Genomic DNA, 18,828 nt, shown 5'->3' on the forward strand with positions numbered 1-18,828 from the left:
ACCAATCTAATTTTAATTTGTACGGTAAAATGTGTAAGACATATATATATATGGCCCATGAAGGGCGCATTTGTTTTAGCTTTGCTTTATTAAAAATAAGTCAAAATCGAAAACTTTGTACCCAAAAGTCTTGTATCCCTTCCAAAAATAAATTATTTGCTTGTTTCTCAACCAAACCTCAACTAAACATTAGACCGCGTGTACATGTATATACCCCAAACTTTTATTTGTGCAAATATAAAAGGCAACTACAAGAACAATATAAATATGTAGTTTTTAATAATAAAAAAAAACACTATTACAAAAACTGATCATTTCTAATGAAAGAGGGCACCATTACCAAGAAATATCATCACTAATGAAAGGCAGCAGTATAAATGTATACTCTTACATTCTCCCAAGCTACAGAAAATTTAGAAAATATAAAATGGCGAGAAACTCTAAAATTTTATTACCTCTTATTTGTTAAAAAGTCATGTAGGTTTTTAAAATCACTGACTAAGAATGGGAGAAATCTATTTCATCAACACAAAACCTCTTAAGAAGCTGTCTTTGTAAGAATCATGCAAAATCTGAAAAATGCGATACACCCTCAAAAAGGCTACATATTTTTATTTTTGTAATTAAGTTGTTTTATGGGTCTATACTATGAAATGTGCAATTATTCATTCAAATCTGCCTGCTCTTAGGAGATAATCCACATTAAAAACCCAGTAGATTCTATTGTATTTGAGCACCATTTACAGAGTTATCGCCCTTAATTTTGAAATATACATGGCATTCTATATAATTTTTTATCTCCTAAGAGCACGGGTTATATGAAAAACCACATGTTAATTTCTGTTTACTACGACATTTCAAACAAAATATCAAAAATAAAAATATGTAGGCTTTTTATCCATGAATCACATTTTGCATGATCCTTATATGGAGTGCTACTTAACTACTAACATACAGCTAATCAATGCAAGTACATGTAATTCAGTTGAATTCATACCGTAAGTGCATTTTTACTTATAATCTTGTATTGTATAAAAAGATATGTAGTAACTGGTTTTATATCCTTATAAAAACCCAGTGAAAATAGAGAAATAATGGAATTTAATACATGAAAATTTCTTGACAGTCAGGACCCAAAAGAATAAAAACCAGAAAGGAATTGGTTTGTTAAATATAAATTGCTTTAAAACAAAAACAAAAAACAAAAAACAAAAAAACAAAAACAAAAACAAAACAAAACAAAACAAAAAACAAAAACAAAACAAAAAACAAAAAACAAACAAAGTACCTGCTAGGTTTTAGAAAGAAAGAAAATTGCTTTATTTGGTTTTAAAAAAAGTAATTGAAATCATTACTAGTATATATCATGCCTATTCCCAATAGCATTGCTAATATATATTATGCCTCTTCCCAATAGCATTGCTAGTACATATTATGTCTTTTACCAATAGCATTGCTAGTATATATTATGTCTTTTACCAATAGCATTAAGCTAGTATATATCATGCTTTTTACTCATAACACTATAATTAATAAACGCTAATCCCCAAATATTTAAGGGGGTTACTAACATCTTCTCCAAAATTGATTTGACTCGTTTAAATTTTTTGAAATTTTATTTAGTGTTTTACTTTGATAAAAGAAGGAAACATAAAGAAATTTTAACCACATGCTACGTGGGAATAATTTCAATGAATATGTATATAGCACATTCATCAACAAAACTTGTGATCACTGAAATGCTTTAAGTTTGATATAGCACAAAGTAAAACGTTTCGCTAACTTTTACAGCGTTATTTTTCTTAGGTGTTGTGTAACCCCTTAAATTGAAAGCCCACTATTCATTCATTGCAGCAGTTAAAGTTGAGGTGCATAAAAGCAATATTAACAAATCACACTGAAACATCCCCTATATTTTAGGACCTATGTGACTTGATAAAATTGATAAGTCCATTTGTAGAACTGTCATGTGAGAAAACAGGATCATTGTTCTGAAGCTCTGGTTGGATGTGTTGAGGAAGTTGTTTACCAAGATAAACACTGAAACAAATTAGATAAACATAAAATAACAGCTGTTTTGAAAGTGATCAGCAGTATTACAACATAACAACAATTTTACTTACTTGTAGACGACTAATTTCAAAATATAGAGAAGAAGGTGGAAGTGGGGAATGTCTCAAAACGACAACAACAATGAAATACAAGAAATCTGTGAGCGATGGCTCACTAGTGATACCCCTGCTTTCAATCAAGATGTAAATAAACAAAGCCCTTGATAAACAGGAAGATGTTGATTTTTTCCTGAAAATAAATCATGTGATATGGCATACCAACAGGGAGGATGTGTTGAAATTCTAAGCCACTGTGATGAGTAGTTGCTGAGAAAAGAGAGACGAAAATTTCGACTTTGAAAAATTCAAAGTAAAAAAAAATTAACAAATCCTCTGTAAAAAGTTGTTGTTGATTTTGTCTGACATGGCATACCTACAGGAAGAATAAATTAGACCCATTGAAATACGGACACACGGACAAGGGTAAAACGGTATACCCCTCGCCTTCAGAGTGGGGTTATAATTAACACAGTCAGTCTAATTGCCTTCAATGACTATGAGAAATTGCGACAGTCTGCCTTAGACAGGCCCCTGAAATTTCAAATCAAGCAGTTTAGCAAAAGGACATCACACTATACCTCTATCTACATACATACCCCTCCTGATCATAAGAGTTTATGTCCCAGATGGCTCCCTGTACAAATATCTTGTGCTCGTACATTGCTAAAAAGAACAAGTTTGTTGAATAATAATATCATATACTGATAAACAAATGTCTTCTTAGCTACTTTTACAATTAGACCTGACTATATCAAACCTTACCTTAACCAAAACCTGGTTATATCAAACCTTACCTTAACCAAAACCTGGTTATATCAAACCTTACCTTAACCACAACCTGGTTATATCAAACCTCAAGTAAACCAAAACCTGGTTATATCAAACCTCAAATAAACCCATACCTGGTTATATTAAACCTTAAGTTTACCAAAACCTGGCAATATTAAACCTTAAGTAAACCTAAAATAGTCTATATCAAACCTTTATTTTTTATTATTATAACAAAAACCTGTCTTAACCGGACACTTCTGATGTCTCTTATTTACAGTGTAAGTTGTTTTGAGTATGGTTTTGCTTAAAATCCAGGCAGAGGGTGATTGATTATATCTCAAGATAATGAATGAAAATGTTCAAATTGTAACATTTGTTACATCCTAAAAACAACTTTGTTATATTCATTTTCTTTGAGTGGAAAGCAATCACTAAATTCATGATTTAAGTAACAATTTAGCAATGACTAATTCCATGATTGGGTAATCAACTAGCCACGACAAATTTCATTATTTTGGGAACAAAATATGTGGAATTAGTAGTGACCATATATATATGTATATATATATATTCTTGATTATACAGTCGAACCTCGTCGTGTTGAACTCAGAGGAGCCGAAATCTCGTATAACACGAACATATTTGACAGCCCATCAAAACTCCCCGTACGCCGGTGATATTTTACTTCTGATGACTAGAACTCGGATGAATCAAAGCCGCAATCCCTTGATAGACCTTCATGCTCTTCAAGGTTAATTAACTCTCGAAGTGAACTGATTAGTGGTAAAACTGTTTGCTTTATGACAAACCATGATTAAAGTTTGCTTTAACAATGTTAGGGGTTGCTTATGTAATTACTCTTTGACACCTGTGTATTAGATATCTTGTGTAGTAAACAGAAGCTGATTTGATGATAAAGGAAAACTATTGATCAAACTTTACGACATACGTGTTGACTTTTCATTCAAAATTGTCAACTTTCCTTTCATCTGTGGCAACATCTGCGTATGGAGTGTTCATATCACAACTCGTACGTTATGCCAGAGCTTGCCAAAACTATGTACACTTTTTGTATCGCGCTAGAATTATAACAAATAGGCTTCTGGAGCAGAGTAATGTTGCTACAAGATTGAAGTCATCACCACAAAAGTTTTATGGTCGTCATCATGAACTCGTGGATCGTTACGGTGTATCCATCTGCGCCATGAAAACTGATTTGTTCAATGTCATAATTTTCCTGTCCTCTTTTGTCTGCCCCGGACTTGACTTTTTATGAGCAACTCGGGGGGTGTTTCTAGAAAAGCAGAGGACGCTTACCCTACCGGTGCACCTGGTCCATGCTCCCAGTTTTTAGTGGATTTTAGTTACTTTATGTTCTTTGTTGTGTATGTCTGTTTTCCATGTCTGGTTTTTGTCTCTGGATTACATTGTTTAGATTACCGCTACAACCTTGGTTTCCTTGATTACTCTTGATGAATAACACTTCTGAATTTATACCAACAGCCATATCGTATATTTTGATAATAATGAAAAAAAATGCGGATGGTTTTATTTGTTGAAATGATTTTGGATCATCTAAGATCACGCCAAACAGAAAAGTAACTGATGCATTTCAATTAATACATTCGTTTCACTAATAATTGCAACATTTTACAATAGTAATGTAGTACAAATGGTTTGACCATACATCTTTGAGTTTTTTTTTTAAAGCAACATTATATATACTTTGACATTTCGGATTCAGATGAAAAAAAAAGAATTTACTCTAAAACATTTGATGCCACTCAGCTTTTATAACATAATTGATCCACAACACACAAAAATATTTTCTTTTGATACGACACACAAACACATAGTAAATGTACCCTAATGAAGTGAAGTACAAATACTTGTACAAGCACAAGAAATCTTTTTAAAATAATAAAAAAAAAAACGAACACCGACTAATATATTTTTGGTTAGTGCACGATATTGGATGACTCAAACCTTGGACGACTCAAGCATTTTTTAATGGCCGCTTCGGTTTTAACGTAACGAGATTTTACTGTATATTTCCACAATTTTATGTCAATAATTCAGTATAAGCTGACTCATCATGAGAAATCAAAATACCACCTATCAAAGCATTCCCTTCAGTAGATGTTGAGAAATCTGATATGAAAATTTAAATTATGCAGCACTCTAAAAAACTACAAAGTCAATTGGTAGACGACTGATGAATCTGTAAAGGGCCAACACGATTGAAGTCATCATGAGAAAGCAATAAACCTAATATCTAAGTATTCCCTTCAGTAGAAACTGAGAAATCTGTTACGAAAATTTCAATTATGTGGCACCCGAATAAACTACAGTCAATCGATTAACAGGAAATAGATGAGTGATGAAACTTAAAGGGGGAGACACGTTACAAGTCATCGTGAGAAAGCAATATACTAAATATGCAAGCATTCCCTCCAGTAGAAGATAATTAAATTTGTTACGAAATAAATGAAACGGACGGACAGATGGACAAGGTGATGAATACATAGCCCCACCCTAATGAGTGGGGATGTAAAATGAAATAAAAAGTTAAACCTAAACAAAATGAATTACCTATTAATACACCAAGAATAAATGGAGTCAATTTCTGGAACAAGATGGAATTGCTGGGTCTGTTTCCTTCAAACACCTATAAAAATAATTATGCTCTCACTCAATATTTCATATTGAAGGACTACAAAACCTGTATTATATTGTTATAAATGTAAATGTATATACAAAGAAAATCTAGAAATGTGAATGAGCTCCATGGATCACAAAGATATTGAGTTATCTTTCCCTTTTAACATACACACTCAAAAAACTACTAGTAAAGGATGTTTAATAACACTATAACAATTAAGTTGAAAAAGATAGCACTCTCTGTATATCCGTTTCACCCTTCATTTCATTCATTATAAAGCTGAGACAACGGAGCTTCGAGGATATAATTATACTGTTTTTGTGGATATAAGCCACAAAAATCTGTGTTAACCAATCAAACACACGATATGAGTGACGCTGACGATCAGTTGATTGTTCGTATACTCATACAATGTAAGCGCTTATTCCGTTACTCCATACCCCAACTTCTTACTTCTTACCTCTTTCCAACGTTCTTTGAATCGGCAGAATTATAGCAAAATATTCACAATTTAAAACGTTTTATACAGTTTTTTTCCCTTACACTGTAGTAGGTGACTAAACTGAAGAAAAACAAATAACCTAAAGCAATCCTGGAAATCCTTTGTAAGAGCAGTTTAAATGAACTTCACATTTGATTTTCAGCATTTTGAATCGGTCCATTCGGTTAATAAAGTTACGGATTTTAATTTGCAAAACGACAAAATGAATTAACCAACGAATTTCAATTACCAACTTTAATTAAGTTCGTTTTGTCAAAAATATATTGTATTCCGTTAAATTAGTGACCTATTTCAAAATGGCTCGTCACTTTGATAACTGTCTTCATTACAAATGTTTTCTATGTATTGAACAAAAATTTAGACTTTATATCGTTTGATTTCCAATGGGTTAATATATTTTAAAACACATGTTTAGCTTTTTCACATTTGCGGTGGCTTTCAACATGTCACATACTAAGGGTTAGGATGGCACCAAGTAGCTTGCCAGACAACCTCTAGCACTGCTGGAGTAATTGTTCCCATACCTGGTGTAACTGCCGTTTTCCTGTTAAGAATATATACTAAATACTTTGCACTCATGTGGTAATCATGACCTACTAAGGGATTTCTTAACGTCCTTGGCTATTATTTGTTTATGTGAATCAATTATGTACTTAAGTATGCAAAACTTTTTTATATTACTATCACAGTAGCAACTTATTTTTTTTTTAATATAGATGAAATATACCCCATCCACCAACCGCTCACTCTCTATCTATGTAGTAAAGCAGAATTCGGAAGTGAGGTTATTCAAATGGCGAAGTTTTGTTGTTTCAATACCTTAGTAGACACCGTTTTCAAGAAAATCATTTCGGTAGTTTTAAAAGTAAGTGAAACCTTATATAATGATCACGGTAACAATTTAAAATATGAATGGAATGTATATACCCCCACAGAACACTCACTCTATGTTGTAAATCAATATCTGGAAGAGAGCTTATGCAAGTGTAAGATAATTTTTGGATAATTGCGTTTCAAACCGTAATACCTTAGTTGAACAGGATTGCAATGCCAATAATTTACCTTAAAGTGTAGCTGTGTACTATTTCCAACACTTTTTCTATTAAATAAAAAGTTGGGACCCTTTGGCACCCCTGTCCCTCTCAATTGGAAGGGAATAAAACAATTCAGCGGAAGGGTAATTTAAGTTAACACTTTGTGTAAATATCTTTTAAGACAGTTGAGTATTTATATCAATATTTATTATATATATAAATTAGTATTATATCGTCAAATATTTTGTGTGATGTACGAATTGAAGAGAGATACTAGATTTGTTAAATATAAATCCAACCATAGTAACTCGGACACGACACCTACATATTAGAATATTCCAATTTTACACGTTCACCTGTTGAGTGTAGTGGCTCCGTATCAATATAGATGAGTCTAAAACAATTTCAATAGTGGTGTTAAACACTTCTTGAAAGCAAATTGAGTGTTTCATGCCTTTTTATTTCATCATTTAAAAAAAAAAGAAGCAAATAATTTAAAGATTAAATTAACAATAAAGCGTTCAACAAACTGCGCAAATGCAGTTTAGATGTTTAATCATTGTAAGTCATCTGTCATCTACATGTTACCCAATATTGCAACGGAATTTAGTGTCACCGTTGCCTGAGATAATCTTACGGAAAATAATGTTATTTTATTATTCAGGATGTGTTTAGTTTTACTAGAAATAAAAGTTTAGGTCTTATATTCAACCACTAGGCAAAGGGTTGGTAAAGTCATTACAAGGGTTTAATTCCATCTAATATAAACATGCACTAATAGGGATTTAATATTACAGGGGCTGGTCACTCCTAACAAAGTTAATATAAAGTGTAAAAATAAATGTGTATTCTCGATCTTAATACTCGTCAAGCCTAAAGCGTATAAGATATACATTTGACATATGCATACTGGAGGCAACAAACAATTTCAGGATTTAGGTATATAAGTTTTAAAATTGAAAAAAATTTGATGACAAAGTTATGATGAAAATACCGAAGAAGTGTGTGTTCTCAAAACACTAAAATATAATAAAAATGTCAAAATTTACTTAAAAATAATTAAAAAGAATCAATAAATACTTATTATATATCAGTAACTGCAACAGGGAAATGTAATAAATAGGTCAACTTCTAATTGTTAATTAAGTATTTCAAACTCATTTTCGTGTACAAAAACTTATATCATTTTTAAAAAAGTTTCTTTAATCTTTTAATTGGTAGTAAATTCATACGGTTAATTAAACAGAAAGACACAATGATTAACAGCTTACTGATGTATTTTAGTGAAATGAAAATTTTGATTTTTCTTTCTCAAGATAGGAACATTCATTTCGTCATTTTTTATTTTTTCAAAGCACACTTATTAAAAATAGCATTTGCAATTTAAGAACCTTTTCTTTTTCGTTATATTCCTCTCATTTCTCTTATTTTGAATAAATAAAAATTATATGTTGTCATTTTCCAATCTTTTTATCTTTTATTTAGGACATCACTCATCAAAATCAATCCAGTGGTTTTTACAGACACCTTTAGCAAAGATACACCAGTTTCAACAGAGAAATCTGAGAAAATTGGCCAAAAACAGCTAACTGACAATAGCAGTGTTCAGTAAAGATTATTACAAGTGACTTCTCCCTCCAATATACACTCACTGGGACTATCAAGCAGACATTTTTATAAACTCCTTTTTTTGACCCCTAATTCTACTATATTTGGGGTTATAACCACAAAAATCAATACCAACCTTCTTTTTGTGGTTTAGAACCTTGTTATAAAGTTTAATCAATTAATACTCAATTCTCACAGGAAAACCAAAACAGATGTATGTTTCTTGTCTTCCTTTTTTGGCCCCAAATTCTGAAAAGTTCAGTCTTTACCCCCAAAATCATCCACATCTGACCATTGTGGTATAGAATATTTAGGAACTTTACGTATCATGGATATTTCTATGTTTTTACTGGAGTTAAAGAGTGATCAGGGGAACCAAGGTGATAGAGGTAATCAAAAGAATGCAATCCAACGACAAAGACCAAACATGGAAAACAGACATACACAACAAAGAACATGAAGTAACTAAAATCATACATATAAAGTAACAAAAGCAAATGAGCAACTCGGACTCCCCTAAAAACTGGGAGCATGGACCAGGTGCACCGGTAGAGTAATCGTCCAGTGCTTTTCTAGAAACATTCGCCGAGTTGCTCATAAAAAGTCAAGTCCGGGGTAGACAAACGAGGACAGGAAAACTATGACCCGTTGAAACCGTAACTATCCACGAGTTCATGATGACGACCATAAAGCTTATGTAGTGATGACTTCAATCATGTAGCAACATAACCCTGTTCCAGAAGCCTATTTGTTAGAGTTCTAGCGCAATATAAAAAAAAATGCGTAGTTTCGACAAGCTCTGGCATAACGTATTAGTTGTGATATGAACACTCCATACGCAGGTGCTGAAGGGATGTTGCCACAGATGAAAGGAAAGTTGACAATTTCGAATGAAAAGTCATCACGTTTGTCGTAAAGTTTGATGAATAGTTTTCCTTTACTATCGATTTCTAAGAGTAGGTCAAGATATGAGGCTGACTTCGAGTGTCTGTAGTATCCTTTATCTCAAGTTCTTTGTGGTAGAAGCGATGTATCAAATAAATGAATTCAATGAAATGCTAGTTTTAGGCCTCTTTTTGGCCCCAAATACTAGTAGTTACGGCTAAAACCCCAAAATCAATACCAATCTTTCTTTTTGTGCTATGGACACGGAAAACAGTGTGGTCATATAAAAGAAAGAGTGGGTAAGTAAGGTAGGAAAGTATTTTATTTTTCAAGCACATTTACATTGAGGTGATGAGTAAACAGTCTTAACTTTGATGGTGTTTCAGCTAAAATTTCATTAGATTTTAACTTTTTAAATGTAAGTGAGATACTAAATTCTCTTGAAAATGATGTTAGATACAAATATATAGTTCTTGGTAAAGATTCTATTGGCAAAACTTTACGACAAACATGATGAAATTTTATTCAGAATTGTCAACTTTCCTTTCATCTGCGGCAACATCCTTTTAGCACCTGCGTATAAAGTGTTCATATCACAACTCAAACGTTATGCCAGAGCTTGCCGAAACTATGTACACTTTTTGTATCGCGCTAGATTTCTAACAAGTAGGCGTCTGGAACAGGGTTAGGTTGCTACAAGATTGAAGTCATCACTACAGAAGTTTTATGGTCGTCATCATAAACTCGTGGATCGTTACGGTGTATCCATCTGCGCTATGAAAACTAATTTATTCAACGTGTCATAGTTTTTCTTTCCTCTTTCGACTACCCCGGACTTGACTTTTGAAGAGCAACTAGGTGGGTGTTTCCGCAAAAGCAGAGGACGCTTATCATACCGGTACACCTGGTCCATGCTCCGTGTTTTCGGTGGAGTCCGAGTTGCTCATTTTCTTTTGTGACTTTGTATGTATGTAATTTTTGTTACTTTATGCTCTTTGTTGTGTATGTCTGTTTTCCATGTCTGGTCTTTGTCCTTGGATTACATTCTTTTAATTACTGCTAAAATCTTGGTTCCCTTGAATATTCTCTCTAAAGTTATATTTTTGTGCGACAAACAAAACTAGAAATACTATGAGCAAGCTCACATAGAGAATATCTCCCGCTTCAAATGGACAAAGTCAGACAGTAATCATATTTTTTAATGCACATTTACATATGACACCCAACCTTCCTATGAAATTTTATCAAAATCTCTTGAGCGGTATAGGAGGAGTTGCACAATGTTTTACCATAATAAACCCTTAATTCAGATTATCTTCCTTTGGAATCATTCTACAGCAGTATTATTCCTTTATGCACATCTATGTATGCTAACCATTCTTGTTAAATTTCATTACAATCCCTTGAGTGGTTTAGAATAAGTTATGCTTACAAGTTTTTTTTAAACATGTAAAGCAATTATTTTGAATTACCTCCTTTTGAGTCATCTGACAAAAACTATTTTCCTTCATACAAATCAACATATATATATATATATTACGCCAACCATCCTATAAAATTTCATCAAAATCCCGACATCAAAATCGAGCGTACTTGAGGAGAAGTTGTGCTAACAAGGTTTATACATGCAAAACACCTAATTTGGGTTATCTCCCTTTGCAGTTATCCAAGCGTAACTATATTCCTTTATGCACATCTACATTTGATCAAAATGCCATGAGCGGTGTAGGAGGAGTTGAGCTTACAAATAACAACATGTTAAACTCTAAATTTAGATTATCTCTTTGGAAGCCTCCAATAGGAATCATATTCCTTCATGAACTTAAACTTATGATACCCAGCCTTCGTATCAAAATACCTTGATCGCTTTAGGGGGAGTTGCTCTTGTTAAAATATGGACAGGCGAATGGACAGACAGACAGGGCGATTCATATATACCCCAAAATTTTGTTTGCAGTGGGTATAACAATTAATTTGTTCTTCGTTTTCTGATGAAATGAATCAGTACTAGTACTAGTGATAAGACTAAAAGGGGGGTAAAATCATTTCACATAAGAAAATTTCAGCAGATTCATATTGCTACAAAATGTAGTTAACAGAGTCATCTCATGAATAGCCAAGTAAAAAAATACTTTTCAGAGAAACACTTTTTGTTGATATTGAAAAATCAATCTGAATGACACGTGGTCCAGACAGAATTGGCATTTAAAATTCGTAATAGATTTTTTAAAGCATGAATATAACAATTTCAAAGACAGGCTAGAAAATCGTAGAGGACAAAATTCTGATAGTTGTCATAACATTTGGAACACTGAGAGTCTTGTTTCAGTCTTACAGGAAAATGTAACACCCAACAACAGAACTTTCTGAGTGTTATGGATTTAGTGCAGGTAAAATGACCTACTAGTTTGGAATGAGACAAAAAACACTGAATTTAGAATAAGCTAGTTTCCTATTTGATCACATGGAACAACTTTGCCACTTAACTTGAAACAGTCTACTAGAACTCAGGTTGTCATCGATAAGGTCTCTCTAGCTAAAAATATCGTCTTCTTACAGGTTAAGTAGTAGTCTTTGTTAGAATCATGCAAATTCTGTAATGTGATAAACCGCTAAAAAGGCTACAACTTTTTAATTTTTTTTATTAAATTGCTTTATAGGTCTATATGATGACATTTATAATTATGCACGCCAATCTGTCCGCTCCTGGACGATAATTCACATTAAAATCCAACAGCTTCTATTGTATTTTAGTGTCGTGTCATTGGCAGAGTTATCTCCCTTGATTTTTTAATTCTGCAGTACATTCTATATAATTTTTATCTCTAAAGAACAAGAGTTATATGAAAAGCCGTATATTAATTTCTGTTCACTATAACATTTTAAACAAAATATCAAAAAATAAAAATATGTAGGTTTCCAACCATGAATCACATTTTGCATGATTCATTTCTGGAGGGTTTCTTAAAAATTTCACATATTACTCACAGCTGATTACCTTGTGTTGGAGTATATGCTCTAGGGCATCACCACTCATTCCTGCTTTGGTTAGTTCTTCTCTTGTCACATCTTTAGACTTACCACGCATTAAAGCTTCTGTCTGAGCCAGAAAGTTTGCAAGCAAAATCTAAAATTGAATAATATATCCATGCAAAAGTTTTAATTGCATGATATTGACAAAATACATTTCACAATTTAAATATGCATAAAAAGTCACCCATTCTAATGTTTGGACCTGATCTTATCAAAATGACGAAAAGGAAGTTTGAAACCAATTCGAGGAAATGTCAACATTTGATTTCTATATAAATTTTGTCCACATTGAGGTTGATTGAAGGCAAACAAAACTAGTTTTGATTAGAGGAAAAACTGCTACGAATTTAGATTCAAATGAAGTCCTTTCATATATATATTGTCTAACCTGATGATGTAATCCTCCTTGAATTGGATTTTGTGTCTCTACAGGCATCAGGAAATCACATGGAATTAACCTTGTTCCTACGGTGAAAAATATCGTGTTATATGAATTGAATTGTACCATCATATTATCTAAATTCTTAATCTTTGAAATAATGAATCGATACAATTTTACAGTCATCTCCAATAAACCTCGTAGGAAAATCTCATATCTCTTTCCAAACTTCAAATGAGATTTAATTATTCATATCCAACACTTGAGTATCCAACAACCTAATATAATCTAATATTTTTTTTCATTGGTCACATAAATGCCAAAACACATTCCTATTGATACCATTAATGGTCTGATAAAACTAACTAAAGACTCTTAAGAGCCTGAATTGCTCACCTGGCTCGATAAGCAACATTCCATTTTTGTGAAAGCGGGTTTTTTTTCATAAAAATTCCCAACATTCAAACCTAAGGAACCATCACATCAATTTTTATTAAATTATGTCGAGTAGTTTCTAAGAATTTTTTTAAGTAATGGTAAAAAAAAATGTAAAAGGGCAAGAACTTCAAAATGACTTAAGAGACTAACATAACACTTTGACCACAGATCTCATTCAACTGAACACTTTTAACTCGACAGAATTTGGCTCAACTTAACGGTTTTAGAGATAAATGCGAAAAACTTCTGTCTGACTCCATGTTCTATTTTTAGTACAGGCAGCCATGTTTTTCAATGGATAAAAAATTCCTACATCATTTTTATGAGGAACACCCTAAAGAACATTTAAGCCAAAAACAATCCCCAAATGACAAAAACTCGAACATGGAGAAACAGATTAAAACGAAAATTTAGCCACAGATAGACGCTCATCATGCTGAACACTTAAACCCCGTCTGAATTCGGGTAAACTTAATGGTTTTGGAGATATATGTGAAAAGCTTCTGTACGGCTATAATCGACATGCTAATGATAATTGCTGACAGGTTCCATCAAAATCCTTTCAGTAGTTTCAGAGAAGACTTTTAAAGAATACTTAACGTCAGACAACTACGCTGCCACTGACGACGGACGCAAAGTGATGACAAAAGCTCACATGTGAGCATAAAAGTGTAAATGACAATATTGTATCAATAACCTTGGTGAATAAGTTGAAAAAATGCATGTTGCCCATTGGTACCGGGCTCTCCCCAGATGATGGGACCAGTGCAATAGTCCACTCGTTGACCACTACATGTGACGTACTTTCCGTTACTTTCCATATCTATTTGTTGTACGTAGGCAGCAAATCTATGCATATACTAATGACAAAATGTTTACACTTTAATCAAAATCCAGCAATTTTTAGCTTTTGCAGATTTTGGCGACCATTTAAATAAAATGGCGGCTTTCTTACAAAATCTGAAATCACCATTGAATTTAGAAGGCCATCTTCACCCAAGATATTATTTTTTATCAAAATGTCTTTAATTGATACAAGTGCCTGTATGTCCCTTCATGGGTGAAACGTCAAATGCATTAAAATGTCTTAGGCCAAAAACACAAAAATAAACAAAACAAAACACTATGTGTGTTTACTATCACATGCTGAACAAAAAATAAGGTCGGTAGGTGGGATTTTTTTTTGTTGGCCGCCATTGTTGTTTAATACCATAAATACCGGTACCGGTGACGGAAAAAGCAGGAAGTTCCGAAATTTACAAAATAATTGTAAATATTTATTTTCATAGGTATCAATTTTCGTGGTGTATTGAATCTTCATTATTTCATGGATTCACAAGTTTGTGTGTTGGAGCATCATCTCTAAGCTTTCAAAGGTAATTTTACATTTTGCTGAGAAATTGAAATTTATGGTTGACAAAATCTACGAAATCAACAAAAACTGGTATCCGACAAGCATGAGAGTATTTCAATAGCAGACACCTTTCTAAGTGGATGTATAACATTAATAAGTCCATCCCGTGTGTTTGGGCAATTCCAACTTACTTGATCATATGGTAGGATGGCATGAGTTTCAGCTTGATAAAAGTTACTGTACCATACACCGAGTAGAGCTAGAAGTACTGGAATCTGAAAAAAAAACAAGTACATGTATCAAATTATATCATGTACATAGTACTAAATTTCTAACAATGTATTGCATGTGAGAAATTGAAGAGTATTGGCCTACAAAATAAAATGTCTCTCCTATTCCAAAGTTCAAATGGATATAACTCCAACACAATTAGTTGATCATCATTTCTTGCTAACATCATGCCCTAACTATCTACAAAGTTACATGAAATTTGATGCAGTATCGATGGTAGGCCCTGCACTTGAGGCTTAACTATCTAATATAAGATTTTACAGAAGATATGTATATCAAAATTCTGGGTCATTCAGTGATAACAAACAACATCAAGGCTATTAGAACCATTTATTTTTTTTCATTAAATAAAAGTACTGGGTATTTTGCTATTGAGAAACATACTTTTCCTTCTTTTTTGTAACCTCAATCAATATGGTATTTTCCAATTGAAGGTTAAATTCTATTCAGCAACACTTAAACATCCTTGAGTACAATTATATTGAACTGAATACCACAACATGACAATTTTTGTCAAAAATGAAACACCACATGACAAAATTTTAGTTCATAAGCTGGTTCTTCATTGTAAGTCGGAACCCTTCCAAGCAGTCAAAAAATCTGACTTATAGGCGAATATATACACTAACTGTAAAAGTCTTCAATAATTATCATACATTTTGTTCTAATGGTGTGTTTAAAAAGTGTTGATCCATAAAATGACCACCCGCCAAAAATTCTTCAAAGTTGTCCATTCCTGTAAAAATAAAAATACAAATATGTAATCTAATCCTGTATATTGATTAATAAAAGTACAATGAAACTTTTGTATATGTAACTTTTCTAAACCTAAATCCTTAAGGATATTTGCTGGCCTATTTAAGAATAACAAAGATTTCAAAAGGTTGTGAAATCTTTTTAAGATCTTTCATGCTAGAACAGTATAACAAGAAACGAGAGGATATCGAAGAGCCTGAATCGCTCACCTTGGAAACCATGTCATATTAACTAAGTACGTAAAGGTATCATGCTTTGTTACCATATTTGATAAAAAAAAACTACTGAAAAAGAGCAGCAATTGATGAATGCTATAAGTTCAAAAAAGTGAAAAAGAACATTAAATGAAGTTCAACCATAAGTTCATATCAGGAGACCATGTTTACTATATAACCAATTATCTTTGAAATCAAAGCAAGTATAAAAATTAGAGAGAAAAAAGCCGCCTAGCATGATCTTTCGTCATCACCATTCAACCTAAAACGTCTACTCCAGTTTCCTAAAGAAACCAACAAAAATCATTGAAATCTGAGTAACTGGTGAAAATGGTCCCAAAATGGCTGCCTAAAAATAATTTCAATACTGCCAGTCAACTCAGAATATCATGTTTTATCTCATGAGTAGGGTTCATTTTCATTATTCTTTTATAGTTGAAAAAAATATCAAAAAAAGGTTTTTGGACCCTTTGTTCCATTGTTAGTAACGACAGTCATTTTTTTGACCAATGAAAAATTTTAAATGATCAGTTTGTGCAAGAAACCCTTGAAAAAATTATACCAACTATTATTAAATTTTGTTGCAATTGGTTTCAGAGAGTTGTACACGTAAAAAAAAACGACAAAAAAATCTGCTTCAGGGACCATTATTCCTACAACTGACAACAAATTATTTTGAAAATTTCGTCGAAGGTTCGTCTTTTGATGGTAAACACTAATAATCTCCTTCAGAATATTGCGGTTTTTGAGTTGTTAATTGCAAAAACCGTATTCCAACCCCTATGTTCTATCTTAAGTAATAGCGGCCACGCTCTTTTTAACCAATCAAAAATCCAAACGGTCATTTTATGCAGGATACCCTGAAAACAGTAATACTAACGTTTTTAAAATTCTGAACAGTAAATTCTAAGGAGAAGATTATTGAAAGTATTAACATAAAAACAAAAACAAAAAAAAACAAAAAAACAAAAAAAAAACAAAAAACAAAAAACAAAAAACAAAAAAAACATCCAAAAATGGTATTAACTCCAACATGGGTTAACAAATTTTCACCAAAACTTGACCATTGATTGATTTCATCATGATGAACACTTTTATTCTTGTCAGAATAACGGATTGAAGTTACATGGAAAATTCTGGTGATTGGCCCATATATTCTATTTTTAGTAAAGGTAGCCATGTTTTTAGCAGATCAAAAATCGCAACGGTCATTTTGTGCAGGATACCCCTAGAAACAATCAGAATTTGATTAAATCTAACGGTTTTTGGAGATATATGCAAAACATACTGCTGTCTGACCCCTATGTTCTAATTTATAGTTACGGTAGCCATCCTTTTTGAAGGTCAAAAATTCAAAGAGTACTTTTGTGCATGATACTCTAAGAAACAATCATATTAAATTTCATCCAAATCCATTCAGTAGTTACATAGGAGATGTTTGAAGAATTGTTAACGACGACGACAGACTCAAAGTGATGGCAATAGCTCACATGGCCTACGGCCAGGTAAGCTAAAATAGATGGGTCAGTGTGCTCGTTTTTTTTTAGACACAAGCATTTGAAATTTAGGCGGAAAATGACTTCTCTAGATTTTCTGTAGATTTTGTCTTAGTATGTTTATCTATTAAAATCACCAGAGAAATAAAATGGATTTCATTAAAATTTCCCAAATAAATGGGTTTAATGAAAGTATGAAAAGAAAAGAGGGGGTCACTGCGCAAAAAATATTAATGCTATGAAATGAATAAAACTATTGGAGTCCAAAAATCTGACAAAAATGGCCGAATATGCACAGTGAACATCCTTAACTACCACATGTATAACTTAGGTTGTTGTACAGGAAACCCTGCAAATAAATCATGTGTTGAAATCTTCGTAAATTATTTGTAAATGTCATTAAAAACACCAGAAGAATTTTTTAATAACAATATATCAGGCTACCACTAACTAAAGACATAACTATATTTAAAGTCTTCTTTGTGAATGTTTCCTTACTTCCTAACAACTGATAATTTTTATTCTTTGAAATATGTTTACAAAAAGACTTTGACATTTAACTAGAAAAAACTGTGAGCAAAGCTAGGCTTCCCTCCCCATATACCATATAGAATATGCCATAAGTGATTTAAGATTCAGATGAGAAAAAAAACAAAATAGGAGGTGCACTGAATGGCATCATGTTACAAAGAATCTGTGATATTTTCATCAAATTCCGTTCAGCAGTTTCAGAGGATTTGCAGATTAGAACAAGGGATGAACGGAGTGAGGAAAGGACGGACTCCATGATCATTGTATACTTCCTGCATTTTTAATCTTGAAAATAATTCACAAAATCTTAAGTTCTGTGATTCTCCACACTTTATCTTCACTCCGATTGATGACCTTAGCTGTGTCAGATAAAAAAAACAAATCATTTTCTGCAAACATAATCAAATATAACCTATAATTATAGTTCTAACAGTAAAACAATGGTTTCAAAATAAACTTACCAATAAACAGAGCAACAGACATTCCAACAGCTGACCAGACACCGAATCCAACCCACTGTAAACAAAAACAATTAAAAATAAGGGGGTACCTAACATATTCTCTAAAAATTGTTTGGCTCGTTTAAATTTCTTGAAATTTTATTCAGTGGTTTACTTCGATAACAGAAGCAAAGTACATAAATTTCAAAAATTGCAACCACATAATTCATGGGTATAATTTTAATAAACATATAATAGCTTCATTGGCAAAACTTTTGATCTTTGAGTTTGAGTTATTTCCCTTAACTTCTATCAGTAAATT

The 18,828-nt window shown here is 32.5% G+C and overlaps 1 protein-coding gene across 5 annotated transcripts in view; it reads right to left on the reverse strand.

Moving 5' to 3' along the window:
- Positions 1 to 268: 268 nt before the first annotated feature.
- Positions 269 to 18,828, reverse strand: part of LOC148617873 (glucose-6-phosphate isomerase-like) — a 43,555-nt gene continuing 24,995 nt past the window's right edge. For 3 of the 5 annotated variants that reach the window (XM_088585491.1, XM_088585489.1, XM_088585490.1), the window contains 9 exons: positions 18,528 to 18,582; positions 15,725 to 15,804; positions 14,969 to 15,052; positions 14,121 to 14,283; positions 12,995 to 13,071; positions 12,572 to 12,700; positions 5,475 to 5,550; positions 2,708 to 2,774; positions 269 to 2,040 (listed from right to left, as the gene is read on the reverse strand). In XM_088585491.1, the coding sequence (XP_088441617.1) occupies positions 1,917 to 2,040; positions 2,708 to 2,774; positions 5,475 to 5,550; positions 12,572 to 12,700; positions 12,995 to 13,071; positions 14,121 to 14,283; positions 14,969 to 15,052; positions 15,725 to 15,804; positions 18,528 to 18,582 (855 nt within the window). In that variant the 3' untranslated portion in view covers positions 269 to 1,916. Of the gene's footprint in view, positions 2,041 to 2,707; positions 2,775 to 5,474; positions 5,551 to 12,561; positions 12,701 to 12,994; positions 13,072 to 14,120; positions 14,284 to 14,968; positions 15,053 to 15,724; positions 15,805 to 18,527; positions 18,583 to 18,828 lie in introns of those variants that run through there. The other 2 variants (XM_088585492.1, XR_015922554.1) reach the window with 2 other exon arrangements.

The sequence above is a fragment of the Perna viridis genome, chromosome 5 (assembly GCF_037379345.1).
Source record: "Perna viridis isolate PV_CMFRI_1.1 ecotype Kerala chromosome 5, ASM3737934v1, whole genome shotgun sequence".
In the NCBI taxonomy this organism is placed as follows: domain Eukaryota; kingdom Metazoa; phylum Mollusca; class Bivalvia; order Mytilida; family Mytilidae; genus Perna; species Perna viridis.